Source organism: Podarcis melisellensis (genome assembly GCF_964234715.1).
Source record: "Podarcis melisellensis genome assembly, chromosome: 12".
Classification (NCBI taxonomy): domain Eukaryota; kingdom Metazoa; phylum Chordata; class Lepidosauria; order Squamata; family Lacertidae; genus Podarcis; species Podarcis melisellensis.
In genome coordinates this window covers 20,645,683-20,662,318 of record NC_138544.1, presented here as the reverse complement: position 1 = coordinate 20,662,318, position 16,636 = coordinate 20,645,683, and the positions used below count along the sequence as shown (strand labels likewise).

Here is a 16,636-nt window from a genome sequence, read left to right as displayed (position 1 = left end):
AAAGCCACACTAATGAATATTTAATAATAATTTGAACCATAGCTTCTACTCTTAAATCCAAATCTTAATATCTCTGAAATGTTTAAAATATAATATTTTACTTTACACTACTCTTCTAAATTCTAGATTCTAAACCACAGGGCCTAGGGCTTGCCGATCAAAAGGTCAGCAGTTCGAATCCCTGTGACGGGGTGAGCTCCCGTTGCTTGGTCCCTGCTCCTGCCAACTAAGCAGTTTGAAAGCACGTCAAAGTGTAAGTAGATAAATAGGTACCACTCCGGCAGGAAGGTAAATGGCATTTCCGTGCACTGCTCTGGTTCGCCAGAAGCAGCTTAGTCATGCTGGCCACATGAAAGATGAGTGCCACAACCCCAGAGTCACTTGCGACTGGACCTAATGGTCAGGGGTCCCTTTACCTTTACCTTACTCTTCTAAATTATGCAAGACATCAAAAATGGATTAGCCATACTTAAAAGTGGAACCACCCACTGCCAACTTTTTAAAAAGGACTCAAGCACCACTTCAAAAGCATACCTGATGCACTTTCACATGTGAATCTCATAGACAAGACAGAATATAGCAAATAACTTACCATTATCAGTTTTTGGATTTCCGTTGCTGAGCTGCTTTAATCTTTTCTGATGTGATTTCCCATTGTAGTGGATCTGTGCCTGAGCAGCAGAGTTCAGTTGAATGTTGCACACATTGCACAAAGTAAAACTGCTGTGTTTCTTCTCTCTTTCTTTCTTTTCCTCACTGTCATCAGGTGTCAGGTCTGCCTCGCCTTCTCTTTCATGAAAACATGTGAAATTTGCAGTATACGGTACATTGTCTTGAGATGGATTAGGACTCCAAGGTTTCTTCATAGTTTCTAAGATAAACAAAAGAGAAAACTATGAGTGATGTGCGTACTGCACATCTAGCACTTTTGTCCTGTGGAAATTTGGTGGTCTGCACTTAGTGTCTATGGAGCAAAGCTGTGTTTCTCACATGGTACCAGCAATGCCTGGTTGGCTAGTTAGTGTGGCTCCCTGGCCCTAATGTCAGAAAACTCAACATGCCATAGGGGGGCCAATCAGTAAAGTCCCTTCTACACATATAAAGACACAATTACAGATCTGGTGGGGAATCATATTTTTGACTGCTTCCATTTTCCCTTGATGGCTTAGTATTCTCTTTACAGTGAGATTATTTAAAATAGAAGATCATTAAAAATTGAACCCATTGTTTGTAGTTTGAAAAGACACAGTCAGTTCTGTTACTCCCACTAATTCTAGCGTATGGAAAGACTCGACCACAGCTGTAACAGAAAAAACACACTATGTGGAGTAGCTTAAAGGTCTTCATCCAAATCACAAATTGAGAAATCTGATTTCTAATAATGAATTAAAAAATTACAGACATTGAAGGTTATTAATCTAACTCACATTTGAAGATAGTCTAATTAATAACTTATTTGAACTGCTCACAGTGTGATCCTATACATGTCTGCTCAGAAGCACCACCAAGTTCAATGGGACTTACTTCAGGTTTAAGGATTGCAGCCCAAGACTCTGCTTTATTCAAGAAATCTTTACATGTGCATAGCACAGAATGGATGGCATTTTAAACACTTCACACAGTAGTGCACTAAACTTTACAATTCTAACACAGTAGATCTTGTGATATTTGGAGTTTTTCCCCAATGCTGTCATTTGGTAATCATAAATCTCATTAGCTGCAGGGAAATGCTTCAAAATATTAAGTGATTGCATCTTAAAGGCTCAGAATCCAACAGGGAAATTTAAAATGTACTAATCCCTAGTAATAATTAGCAGTTCTTTATGAAATAAGGCCAGACTCCTGAAAGCATAGGCATGTGCTGCGATACTGAAGACAATGTGATTTGTGCACATTTTCAGGATAAAGGCCCAAGAAACGAAAGTGTTAGAGTTTAGTAACTGGTAAGTTAAGTTGCAGCCAAGAAAGACAGACTCCAGCTGCAGCTCTGCTGGAAAATATCTGTACAATTTGGACAAGTTACAATATTTCACATCAGTGTAACCAGAGTTACATACTGTGTAAAATGGAGCTATTATCCATTTTCGGACACATAAAACACTGTGAGAAGTACAGATGGAGCTTGTGTTAATACCGAGAATTACTGGAACAGATAGAATTTTCAAACACCATTTTTGATGTGCTTCCTTGTGGGAAAGGAAAAGGAAGTAAACACTGGAAAAGACAAATATGACAGAGCTTTTTCTGAGTCATTGCTTAAACATACAAGAGGCACTTCAGACAAAACACTTATGAAGGACACAAAAATTAAGTCAGCCAACTTACCATAACTGGTAAAAACCACAAATTATAGTTGTGTTTACAAAAACATGTATCATTAGTGTCCAGGATTTCAGATATTTTGGTGAACAGAGCTCACAGGCCAGCTAAAAGCAAAATGTTAAGGAATAAAATGGTCTACCCCTTAAACCAGATATTCTAAAGCTCTTTAACTGCAAATTTATGCTTCTACTTTCTTCTTTGTCAATCACTCATAGCCGAGTAAGATTGTCTTTCATCAATAAGGTCTTAACAGTGTGTCTGTAAGTGACTATGGAAGCCAATTCTAGATCCACACGTCCTTCCACAATGGGGACATAGGTTTCTGGGTGGGGGTTGATCATGGTGAGGGTTTGCCAAACATGCCTTCCTCTTAGCACGTTTCTCCCTTCTGTCCTGAGTTCAACGCGCACAACACTTTTGGTAAAGGCTGTTCTCCAATTAGAGCATTCGCAAGCCAGTGTTTCCCAGTTGTTAGTATTTATAGTACTAGATTTGCACAATTACCAAGAAGTAAGTCCCACTGAATTCAATGGACTTTACTGATTCAACAAAATAGGATCATGTTGTATCTCTGAGATCAGTCATGATTTTTTTAGATGATGTCAGAAAAACATATCTCTTTCCATCTGCAAAATGGGGGAAATGCTATAGCTTAGGTGTACGCTTTGTGTCCCCATTTCAGTACCCAGCATCTATAGAGTGGCTTGGGGAAAGCTCCTATACGAAATCCTGGAGAGCTGCTTCCAGTCAGTGTAGAACAGGGGTAGTCAACCTTTTTACACCTACCACCCACTAATGCAACTTTCTTGATGGTAAAATTTCCTTACCGCCCACCAGCGCTCAATGGAAGGAGGATTTAGCTTGTGCCATAGAACCCCCTACCATCCACCTAGAATCCTGAAACGCCCACTAGTGGCACCAGGTTGACAACCTCTGGTGTAGACAATACTGAACTAGATAGACCAATGGCCTGACTCACTATAAGGTAATTTTCTATGTCTCCATATTACTATAAAAGGTGGCTGTAAAAATTATTGAAAAGTTAAATTAATAGCTCTGAACTCTAAAAAAAACACAAACAACCAGACCTCTGAAAAATGTCTTTTTAAACATTTATTATTGAGCTTTCAGCTTTTATTATTTGGACTTCTTGTGTCCTACTAGGTCGAATTTAAGGTGCTGACTTCAGTCTGCAATGTTCTATACAGCTTGGGGCCCAAGTATTTGAAGGTTCATTTTCTCTATTACCAACCAACTGATGCTTTAAGTGGAGGAGGAGGTCCTGCTCATAGTTCCATTTTCCGTTGCAGTCCACGGTACATGAGCATTTCTGCTGTGGTACCCCTGATGTGGCATTCCCTCCACACGGAGATACAGCTGTCCCCTATATTAAATGCCTTTAGGTGTCAGCTCATGACACATTTGCTTCATTAGGCAAATATCATTAATACCTAAATTGTTACTAGCTCCTTCTGACTTATTTTATTTTTTAAAACATACATATATTTGGTTTTAAGACCTTGTATTCATGTGTATTTCTTTATGAATCATTGTGTAGCACCCTGATGACCTTTGGGTTGAAGGGCAGGATGCAAAATTATTTATTATTATTATTTATAGCATGCCAGTGTGCATGTTGCCATCTGGAGCTCTATGATCAATTTACAAAGTTCCTGATCACAAGGAGTTTATAATCTAAAACCGACAGTGGAGAAACTATGAGGTAGGTAGAGATCAGAAAGTCGAGAATGCCTGGATAAAAATTGAAAAGGAATGAAAGTATATAAAGAACTTCTCAGAGTGTTTTTTTCCTGATTAAGCTTGTGCTGAAAGAGCAAATATTCCCTGAGGAAGGCAGCAAGGATTCTATATCTACTATCTCTGGAAGAAGGAACAATAGAGCTATCGACTGTCAAAGGAATATTTATTTATTTATTTATTTATTAAAAGGTTAAGCCACATCTGCACTAGAGTTTCCCAGGAAGAGGTATCGACTGTGAACAAACTCTGAGACCTATAGCTCTGAGAGGGGAATAGGGTCCTCCTAATAACTATCAGCATCCTTAACAAACTACAGTTCCCAAAATTATTTGGGGGAAACCAAGACTGTTCAAAGTAGTATCATAGTGCTTCAGATGTATAGTTCAGATGGGGCCCTAAAAAAACTTACAAAAATACTATTAGGAGGAGGACAAGCATAAACCTTAAATGCAAATAATGAAATAACATCAGCATGCCTGTTTCTGTTTTTCAACATCCATGCATCTTCTGCATTGAAAGCATTCCCCACTAGAGAGCAGTATGAATTTAAAATTACAAATACTTTGTGTGTGTGTGTATATATATATAGGATAATAACTATGTTTTCTATACAACCGCACAAATATTTCCTAATCTTTTGAGTCATTTAAAAACCTAATATACAGGATAAATTATGTACATTTTGTGGTTAACATGAGCCAAATAGAAAATGTGCATAAATACTGATGGTTGTGCATTCACATGAAGGAGTACACAAATAGGCAGCATTAACATATTGTACATAGTTCTGCCAAAATACAGAGTTTCCACCTGAAAACTGCATATTGATCAGATAATATACAAATTCTTGACATGAATTCACATTTTACCAGCAGCATTTGAGTCTATGCATACTGATTGTTTGTGCTGCTCATTTGTGAAAATTCATGTAAATGTATGCAACTGCAGGTCCAGATTTTGACTGTTAAAGGTTCAGGGATCAGTAAAAACAGAAGGGAAAAAAATCTTTATGGGATAAGGGGATAAGCAGAGAGTTTGGTGGAGTAGTGAGGTAGAAGAATGGATGAAGTGGATGGTAGAGTAACTATTGAATTCACAGCCCCTGTATGGATTCCTTTAACAACATTAGGATGTGCAGAAAATATTCAGGTGACAATTGGCATGGACATAAAGTTAGGGGTAAAACTTCGTTTTCTTAATACCCATACTGGGGAAAAGAGGCATCTGTTAAATTCCCCTGTGTCAAGACAAAACAGATCCGGAGGGGGGGGGGGGAGTGTTGGAAATCAATGGACATAACAAAATAGCAAGTTTTTTTCAGAAGTAATTGTAATATTAATAAATGAATGTTCCTCCACTGGTCTGGTGAAAGAGCCCATGGGGCAAAGGTGGCAGGTCAGGACTTTAAGCACCACGGAGAGCTCCAAGTGAGCAACTTGTTCTAGCCAAAGTTAAAAGCAAACCAAGGCTGTGTACACATTACCTGCTTAAAACACAACTAGGTACAGTGGTACTTCCGGTTATGAACTTAATTCGTTGCAGAGGTTCGTTCTTAACCTGAAACTATTCTTAACACGAGGCACGCTTTTGGCTAATGGGGCCTCCTGCTTCCGCCGCATTGCTGGTGTGTGACTTCCACTTGCATCCTGGGGCAAAATTCACAACCAGGAGCATCTACTTCTGGGTTAGCAGAGCTCATTACCCGAAGCATTCGTAAGGAGGACGGTACGTAACCCAAGGTTCTACTGTAATTATTTTCCCCGCAATTCAGATTGAAGCTGGTTGGAGGTGGGGCGGGGGGGGGGAGAATAAAAATGTATTATTTTCTTAAAATAAATGAGAAGATAGATACAGGATAGGTATGGATTGTGATAAATGTTGTGTTGTCTGCCACTTCCCAAATCAGTGGTGGGAACACAGTGGATTCAAAGCAAATAGGAACATGTACACGGCCTGATTCCATTTAAGTTTCTGCCACCAGACTTCCTCTCCCAGGTGCTGTCCCCTTGTGGAGAACTTCTGGCCTGCAGACAGTTACTGCTATGTTTCATGACCTTCTGCTATACATGCTCCCTGTGCTTCTGGACCTTTAGAGGACTGTGAGAGACATTTGGTTTCTTGGGCTGAAGGGAAGATATCCATGAAGATGCTGGCTCTGGCTCCAGAGGCCCAGGTGTTTTGGGAGGTTGTTCTGTGGGCTCCTCCTGTCAGTCAGGCTCAGTAGTCTCTCAATCTCTAGCAGCAGGCTTAGAGCCCCAAAGTTGATGACTCTGCCTTCTCCAACACTTTTCCTCACTTAGGTATTAGCATAAGAGTTCATTCTCAGAACCAGAGGATAGGTGATCAATTTTTTAAAAGATTTTTTTTCTTTATATACCGTATTTTTTGCTCCATAGGATGCACTTTTTTCCCTCCAAAAATTAAGAGGAAATATGTGTGCGTCCTATGGAGCGAATGCAGGCTCCTTGGCTTCAGCGATATCAACGCGAAGCCTCCAAAGTGCAGAGAGAGCGCTCCCTCCGCACTCCGAAGGCGTTGCTTTCACTGAAGCCTGGAGAGAGAGGGGGGTTGGTGAGCACCGACCCCTCTCGCTCTCCAGGCTTCAGAAGTAGCCGCCTGAAGCCTTTGGAGCGCAGTGAGACCTCGCACTGCGCTCCAAAGGCTTCGGGTTCCTTTTGCTGAAGCCAGGAGAGCAAGCCGGGAACTCGCACTGCGCTCCAAAGGCTTCGCAACCTTGCTGCCACTCCCGGAACTGTTCTGGGGGTTGGGGTCGGGGGAAGATTGGGCTTGCCCTGCCCCAGCCCCGCAAGCTCCGGGAGCTGGGGCAAGGCTGTGTGCAACCTTACCATCACTCTGGGACCTGTTCGGGTCCAGTGCGCCTTATGGAGTGAAAAATAATTTCAATTTGCTTTTTCTTTCAGATCTGTTCAATAAATAAACAATCCCTGTGCTATGACTGGTACAATGCCTACAGCTACGCATAACAAAAAGAAAGTATTTTGTCTTTGGTGCCTTGTGGCAGATCATTAAAATTGTCCAGGGTGGGCTGTCGAACTTGGAGCAAATTCTATGCTGCATCTCTGCAATCAGCGGGCATTCCCAACCTATAGCTAAGTCCAACAAGTTTAATCTATGTTTCAGCAATTTATTTATGCTGGAAAGCACCTTAACGGAAGCCTAATTGTGTTAAAATATGCTGCACTCATTTATTTAATTAAGTTCTATAAAAAGAGATGAGCACTAATCTATCACATATGTTATTTAATTAGCAATACATATCTTTTTCATAATCCTTTGTAAAAGAAACAGAGCACTTTCAGTGGCTTATAAGCAGATTTATAAGCATCACCATTCAAATTCTAAGAAGTTATGCCGCAGTTACTATAATTTCTGCAATACCTATATCTGTGCATGTGACCATCTTATTTCCCTTAGCCTCAGGATCCTAACGAAAACAACTGGAGTTGGTCTCAGTATGAAGAGAAAATGTAAAGCTGTCTGTGTTATATTCTTTTAGAATATTAAAGCTCCTATGTACTTAACTGGGAATAAGCCTTATTAAAAACAATAGGACTTAATTCTGTTGCACAGGATTGCACCATAAATTTACTACCTTAAAAGGACCCAAGGAGTTCAGCTGATACTATAAAGTAGTACTTGTTGAATAGAAATAACTACAAAGAAGATTGCTTTACAGACTTTGGGTGGAACTGAACATTGCACTATTTATGAACGTTCCATCTGTGCAAGCATTTCAGTTCACCAGATGGACCAATCCCCCTTCTTCCCTGTGCACTCACAGTTCTGGGGATTTCCTCAAACCCCAACAAGCCAATTTCAGAAGGCACAGCGGATGTGGGGGAAGCCCCATTACTCAAGCAGATTTCTTTGTGCTTTGGGCTTCTGCTGATGGAGCTCATGGGCTTGGATCATAACTAGGCTTCCATGAGCAGAAAGGCTCCATCCATACTTTGTTTTAAATTTTAACTTTTGTATGTTTTAAAGTTAAAATGCTGAAATTGATTAAAATTACCACAACTTTCTAAGCATTTGGGTAAGTTTGTCTAAACTAGAATGTTTTTACCAGGCACCAAAAAGAGTACTTTAGTATGGTTTACTCCTCCGTAAAGTGTAACTTATTCTACTTTGGTTATGCTGGGAACCCCTTTCCATTCCCTGGTGTCCATTCCTTGTGAGGTTTTCAAGTGAAGTTCTTACATTCTTTCTAATGGACATCAATACCTTAAAAATGATTTAAATGTGTATCTGAAGAAGTGTGCATGCACACGAAAGCTCATACCAAGAACTTAGTTGGTCTTTAAGGTGCTACTGGAAGGAATTTTTTTTGTTTTAAAAATGATTTTAAGAGAAAAAGCAAGTAGGGGGATTGTTTTCTTTTCATGCTCCTAGAAACAGAAGCAGGAGAAACAAGGCTCTTCTGTACTGTTCTGAAAACATCAAATGTAGACTTGCTTCTCTCCTCCCACTGGAAAATGTTGAAGGTAACTGGAACAAAAGCCTGGAAGCTACTGTTGTAATGAAGCTTTACTCTCTTGCTTAGGCTCTGTGGAGTGCTAATGCTAGCCCTGCTGAGTGTGCAAACTCCTTCCAAGGCCCTGTGGCTCATCTAAGCACAGTCAGTAAACTCTTCCAATATGCCTCACTAACCTCAGACTCTGTGGAAAAGCAAATACTTGCATCGTGCATGAGAGAATTCAGAAACTTCTCCTGAGGTTTGATTGAATTAAACTTCATTATCCAAGCCAATTGAGAATAAGACACAGATAAACTCGCTAAAAGTCCTTTGTGAAGATTTCTGTTAGCTGAAATACTGCCCTCCAAGCAAATATCCTATTAAAGACTGAACTGCAGATGAGAGTCATGTGGCTGTGAGAGCTAGCTCAGCGAGCCCTCGGCAATGGACGGACACATTCAAATGATCGTTATCTCAGCCATGTCGCCACCCTGTCCTTTATGCACCTCCCTTTGCTGCAGAGTGCAGTTGAAGCAGGGTGCCTCTATTTAACCATAGTTTCTCATTTCACCTTTGCTAGTAAAATAGGGCTATCAAGATCCGAAACCAACTGCAAACTATTGTAAGGTTACCAGATTTTTTTCAATGAATCTGGGGACACTTTAAATAAATAAATAAATAAATACTACACATTCGGGACGTTGGTGCTGCAGCAATGGCAGGGCAGAGGGGCCGCCGCCGCCTTGACCTCAACCGCCATGTTTCCCCTTCCTCCGAGGCTTCTATCTCCTTTCTCCATGAGCCTGGGCAGCCCCTGAGTTGTGGTTCTTCGATGGTGGTGGTGGTGAAGCGATGCACGGTGGGTAAGGCATGGAAGGCAGAGGAGAGCCAAGAGCGGTGGTGGCGAGGCTCGGGCAGCATGATGCCTCCCTTCCCATCGGAGCAGCCCCAATCCCATTCCTACTTGCGTCCAAGCAGGAGGGGGCAGGGATCTCTCAGCTGCGAAGGCATGCTTCCCATTGCCTAACTGAGAGATCCCTGCCCCCTCCTGCTTGCACGCAAGCTCTGATAGGCAACGTGAAGCATCCCTTCACAGCTTAGTTGCTGGGGTCATGGAAGGTGGAGGCAGCCCAAAAGCTGCATCTTAGAGCCCCTGCATCACCATCATATGGGGACTTCCGAGCTGCTTCTGAAGCCAGCCAGAGCCTACAGCTCCAAGCTGCTAAGACTGCCGTTGCTGCATTTCCTGGAGACATTAGATGAAATCCGGGGACATTCCGGGGATGGAATTTGTCCAGGGACTTGTTCGCAAATCCGAGGGCTGTCCCTGGGAAACAGGGACGTCTGGTAAACCTAAACTATTGTTTAATATCCTAAATAAATAAATAAGCATTTATTTATTTATTGCCAAACACAGGTTTGGCAAAAACAAGAAATTATACTTAATTAGAGGCTTCCTAGTTGTATTGTGGCTCCACAATGGAAGGAACCAAATGTTTAATACATAAGTAAAAAGACTTGTGCATACTTCAGTCACTAAGCCAAACTATAAAAATCTCAACTGGGTCAGGGTTCCTGAGGATTATCGCTGAAGTTACTAGGGTTACTAGGTCCTAACTCCATAATTTGCTTGACTCTTTAAGCCTGGTACCTTAAAGCAGAGTTCAGCCACATGAAAGCTTAAGCAAAAGTGATTTTGTTAGCCTCCAAGGTGCCACAAGGTTCTTAGAGTGCAATCCTGTACAGTGGTACCTTGGGTTACATACGCTTCAGGTTACATACACTTCAGGTTGCAGACTCCGCTAACCCAGAAATAGTACCTTGGGTTAAGAATTTTGCTTCAGGATGAGAACAGAAATTGTGCTCCGGCAGCACGGCGGCAGCAGGAGGCCCCATTAGCTAAAGTGGTGCTTCAGGTTAAGAAAAGTTTCAGATTAAGAACGGACCTCCAGAACAAATTAAGTACTTAACCAGAGGTACCACTGTACATGTCTATTCAGAAGTGGTACAGATAAGTATAAATAGGACTGCAGTCTCCTCTGGGCTTGATTTTTTCTGCAATAGGTTTTTCCCCCATGTAGGTGAATTCTAATAGAGTATTATGAACGTTAGGCAAAACAAAGCTAAGGATTGTACCCTTTGGTGTATGTCATAGATATTTCCCCAAAATGGCTTCCCTATATTCCCTATATATATTCCCTATATTCCCTTTTGGTCCCAGGCTAAATCCACTGTCATCAACAGCTTTTCACAAATCGCTTGATTATTGATCACTATGCTTATCGTTCCTCACTGACCTAAACATTTTACACTGCCATTCTCCTGCTGCCTCAGCATCTCTCTGACATTTCTATGGTTGCAAGCTCTCACGTGCAGCGACCCTTTCCTAAAGACACCTTATGGCCATTTAAAGATTTCAATTTTTTTCTGCAATGGTGTGCATTTTTTTTTTCCTTGGAGGAAAAAGTGCCTGGGTTGCAATTTAAACTTTCAATCTTTTTATTCATAAAATTTGAGGAAAATCTTAAGTCAAGTGCTTATGTTTTCCCTGATATGCCATATTGTTACATATTGTAGAAAACTGAAACAAGTTGAACAGCCATCTGCTAACTGCTTTAAACATATACGGTATGTTCCAAACCAAGACAGAGATCAAGCTTACATACACATAGCAGATGTGGATACAGATGAGCAATGCTAACTTCCTTCTTCCATTAAGTCACTAACAGCCACCTACTTTGAGTGGGACTTACTTCTTGGTAGACATGCAAAGGACTGTGCTGTAAAAGTTAACCTGTATGCTGCTGCTTTGGCTATATCCACAATCTGACTTTCCTTTTTCTGTTTTGTTTTGGGTACTTCAAAGTAAGTAAACCATACATCTAAGTTACAGGGCTATGTGATATGCTTCAATAATTTTCACCAGTATATCAATTATTTAGGTTTTTCCCATTTTCCTGGTAAATAATACTTGTTTCTTTAATATTTTTTTTGTAAAAAAAACCTACAAAACTAATTGCACCCAAGAAATTACTGTTTTGCTTGGTTTTGAATGAAGCAAGTGGGTGGTACTCAGTGTAGATCCACTGAAAACAATGAACATGACTAAGTTGGTTCCATTAATTTCATTCTGTCTACACTGAGTAGAACTTAGCTGAATACCATCCAGTGTTTTAAATTTTCAGTCTTTGCTTGGTCAAGAACTTTCTACCTCTGTTTCCAGCTATAAAACGGAAGCAGCAGCAACTCATTTCAAAGGATAACTGAGTGGATGAATAAAAGAAATTCTTATCTACCTGAATCTATAAAGAAAAGAAGGAATGGCTAACCAGGATCACAGAGAAATGTCTTGGTCCTGTTGCCAATCGGCCTTCCATGGGTGATCCTACAAGATCTCAGTATACATAGCATGGTCTCCCTCAGCGCATGTTTTAAAACTGGGACTTTTTATTAAAAAAGAACCTTTTTTGCTTTCATTTTACAGAGAGTTACCTTATGAAATGTGTGATCTCAATGAGAAATTATAATTATCAATAATGTAAAACCAGGAGCTTTTCTTTCTGTTCCCAAAGTGTATGAAATAGCCAAGTGCTTAATTGTTGAATGTCCAGGAATGTTTGATAAGATACGATTTGCAGAGCATAATGCTTCTCGGATTATCTATTAAAGCAGCAGCAATTGCTGCTCAGAAGGCAGTGGATGAGGATTTTGTGCACAGTATAATCATACTGGACTTTCTTTGCCCCTTGAACCCCACTTACTGAGTTTCTACAACATAGTGACTTCAAGACATGGTTACAAGGGCATTTAAGAACAAGGTAGCATATTGAAAAATGCATAGTATAAGCACATTCAGTTCCTAAGATGAGAAACTGGTCAATAAAGCCATATGGCTGCTAAGTGCCTTATGATACGGTTGTTCAGGAGGTGTAAGCTTTTGTGCCTAAGTGCACATCATTTAAACATTCAAAGATTGGACGGGGTTAAAGGTAAGTGACCCAAAATTCATCATGTTTACAATTTTCATAGAACTTGGCAACTAATCTAAGAGAAAACCAATGCAAAAAGCCTTTGTTTAACTGTGATGTTATTTACCTGCAAACAGATTTTGGATTGAATCGTATTTTTAAAGTGGTGTTCACTGCAATAATTTTAAACCAAAGTCCTTTTGATTTTTCCACAGTAACACACTTTAGATTGCAGCTAGGGATAATGCCATTTTTCTCATGTTTTGCTCACCAAGTTCATTCCAATATTCTCAACCACATTATCTCCATTGTTCTTAATAAAAATATTTATATACAATTAGTTGGTTTTAAAAAAATCAAAGCAGTTTTAAACAAGAATATTTATAGACAATAAAAATCATGTGAAAACTTTAAAGCAGAAGCCATCAACCAACTCACTGTGGTGCAATGGGTTAGTGCATCTCACTGTCAACTAGAAGGTTGGTGGTTCAAGCCCACCCAGGGATGGCTGTAGACAGGGTACCTGCATAGCAGGGGCTGGACTACACGACCCTTCCAATGCTAAAATTCTATGATTCTATGAGCTATTTCGGAAAGACACTCTCTTAATTGCCTGCTGAATCTCTAAAACATTAGCTGAACATTCCACAGGACTGAGCCAATGACACTAAAAGCTCAGCTTCTTGTTGCTGTCAGATGAGCCTCACCAGCTTGAGGGACGACTAGTTAAGCTCCTGCAGGTGACCTCAGTGATCAAGCCAGGATATAAAGGTATAGGCAGTCCCTAAGGTACCTCAGACCTAAGTTGTTCAGGGCATCGTAAATACAAGGACCTTGAACCTGGCTTGCTAGTAGATGGGCAGATTTAATGGATTAGAGGCATCATGTGATTTTTAAGAATAATGACCGTGGAACGGCTAGAACAAAATGCTAAAACACAGTTTAGCATTGTGAGAACAAGCCTAGTCCTCCTCCCATCTCCTCCTCTAGTGGACCCATAAGGATATAAGAAACTTCTGCATCTATTTTTTATTATTATTAACCACTGTTTAGCATTGTATTTGAAACATAACCTGTGGCTGATCATGGTATGAAGTTGGCTTGTTTCAACTAACCAATGTTTGTCTGGATTTGGAGAAGACACTAAACTTGCATTTAATTAAAAACGGAAGTAAAGCTTCCAGTATTCTCCTAGCAGCTGTGCTTGAGAAGGAGAGGGAACAGGATGTGTGAGCCCGAGGCTCTTTCAAGTAACACCAAATCATAATTTAGCATTGTGTCAACATGAGGCCAGTTCCATCCAATTGCAATTGGATAATACTACAAGATTTGAGAGAGCGGGAAGCTAAAAGTGAAGCAGAGCAGGGCTCATTGTGCTGCCTTAGCTGTGTATTAGTGTATTAGCTACTAAAGCACAAAGTACTGTTCACTCCATAGGAGCTGAAGTTGCTACATAGTTCTGACACACAGAACTAGCTGTCCTTCTGCATTTAAATCCTTTTTGGTCATCTGCAAAAAGAAATTATTCAAATGCATCACATTATTTGCATGCACCCAATTTGCCAGCTATTTAAGCAATTGCCTCTGGCTATTCTAGGATAAAGCATTCAGTCATTAGGAATGAAAAGATAGAAGATCACGATGCATGTTTGGAACATTCTCACACCCAGCAATATATCTTCTTAATCTGCTAAAGAGATTCAAAAGCATTTATGTTTCCATAATGGGTGCTGAAACACACTTTGCTTCAGAGTTAAAACAATTCTTTGCTTTTACTTACTCAGCCGTTACACAATACATTTGTCAATTGCTTTGAATATTAAAAAAGCTCTCCAGAAAGTACTCAATATTATTACTTCCATTAATTCTATAATACTGAGCTTGGTGCATTATGAAATTACCCTTGCTGGAGAAACTTGCAATAACGAATAAATTATAGTTTCTGAAGACTGACTTTAAATATTCCACAGTAGCATGATGATAGGTGAAGGACATTTATTTCAAACACTTTTAAGTGTCCTTTAATACTAATTTTGCTCTAGCTAAAGCAAGTTTTACCAGAAAGCTAAAACCTTCACCCAGTTAAGCTATTACTGGGCTTGTCAGACTACTGTTTTTCATATTACCTTACACAATTTTTGCCACGAGACATTCCAGTAGCACATAACTTGCCTAGTATTGGGACCCATGCTTTTTTACTTGGTCTAGCATGGGTCCCAATGCGGAGAGGTAACCATGGAGAGGTAACCACAGAGCACCACGATCATACCAAATTGTTCAGGGTGGTTAAAACAAAAAGGGATCATGAAGAGCTCCAAAATGCTATCTCCAAATTGGGTGAATGGGCAGTAAAATGACAGGTGCAAATGTTGGTGGCAGGGGGGTGATACCTTAATTTCATATAAACACTAAAGGGATCTGAACTGGTGGTGACTGACTAGGAACAAGACTTTGGGGTCATAGTGGATAAATTGGCAAAAAAAATTCAACACAGTGTGCAGCAGCTGCAGAAAATGTGAATTTCATGTCAGGTATAATCAGGAAAAGGGTAGAAGGTAAAAACTGCCAATAACCTAATGTTGTTATCCAAAACTATAGTGCAACCACACTTGAAATGTCGTGTATAGTTCTAGTTACCTCAACTCAAAAAGAATATTGTAGACTTAAAAAATTTCAGCAACCGGAAATGATCAAGGAGCTGAAGCAAAGGTTGCAACATTTGGGGCTTTTTAGTGTAGACAAAAAAGAATAAGGGGGAACATGACAGAGGTGTCTAGAAGATTATGATGGGGTAGAGAAAGAGCAGCTTTCCCCCCTCGTTTATAATACTATAACCTAGGGCCATCCACTGAATTTGAATATCAGAATATTCAGGACAGACACACAGACAAAAAGAATACTTCTTTACCCAATATGCTCCCACCAACTGTGGTGGCGTTAAAAGAGTATTGGGCAAATTCACAGAGCATATGTGGTTACTGTATGCTCTTCCTCTACTGTCAGAGGCAGTGTGCAGAGTGCCCATCCTTAGCGTCAGCACGGAGCGTCAGCACGGAGTGTGCCAAGAGAACAGAGAAGGACCAAACAGCTCTAGGATGGGTCAGGACTCAGCTAGATTGGTAAAGAAAAAGCCATTTATATGTGTTGTATGTGTGATATAACATTGTGCCACTAGATGGCAATGTGGAGCCCCATTTTTCTCTACTCGTTTTCCCTGTATAAATTTACAACGCTTTTTTTTAGAAAAATAATTTTTATTAACCGACCAATCAAATCAAATCACATCACATAAATTCCGAATTACAAAGCCAAATTTTAATTTTTTTGTTGGGGGTACCCATATTTCAAGGCCCGAAGGGGATTCCAATCATCTTCTTGCTGCTGCGTTAATATCCACAAATCTGTCCAAATAATGTTCATAGTTCTATCCAGTCCCATCTTGCTGTTCCCACATCTCATCTTATTCATATATTTTTCTTTTTTCTTTGTGATCTCTTCTGATAATATCCTTAAGCAGGTAAACACCAGTTGTAATCCTGTGTGAATTTTTCCGTTCGTCCAATCACCATATCGAGATGGTTTCCATATATCATCACTTCCATAAATAAAAGCACTCTTTCCATCATTAATCTTTGCAAATCTGTCGCCTTCTTTTAGTCCTCTGAGGAGGCTCGCCCGCAATATGAAAACAGATCCATTCCTCCTCCCAGACATAAGTCTTTTGACAGAACTTGCCAAAATGGCGACGCTATTTTTTACTGAGTCATCCCAAAGCTCTTATACTTTCCACGATCTAGTTAAAACATGCTTTTGGTTAGAAATTATCTCCACACAGTCTTAAATCATCAGCTTAGGTCATTTAAGCCGCATTTCTGACTTGGGGGGGGATTCTTGGTTAATCACATAAAGAAAAGAAAGGAAAGTTCCCCCCCCCCATCCAGTCCCGTTGCCGACATACTGAGCCTTGGTGTGTCTTCTAATGATATATTCCTGTTTATCCGACCCGTCTTCTTTCTCAGAGATCTCTTCAATTAGCTGTCTTTACTCCCCATTCTTCCTTGAAATATGTGCATTTGCTTCCTCCTAATTGTTTCTTTTGAAGTTGCTGCAG

General features: G+C 40.2%; 1 protein-coding gene across 9 annotated transcripts in view; it reads right to left on the bottom strand.

The window, feature by feature from the left end:
* Window positions 1-16,636, bottom strand: part of ZNF385D (zinc finger protein 385D) — a 549,735-nt gene that overhangs the window by 305,578 nt on the left and 227,521 nt on the right. For all 9 annotated transcript variants that reach the window (XM_081883280.1, XM_081883288.1, XM_081883287.1 and 6 more), the window contains one exon: window positions 593-871. In XM_081883280.1, coding sequence (XP_081739406.1) covers window positions 593-871 — 279 coding nt within the window. The remainder of the gene's footprint in view (window positions 1-592; window positions 872-16,636) is intronic.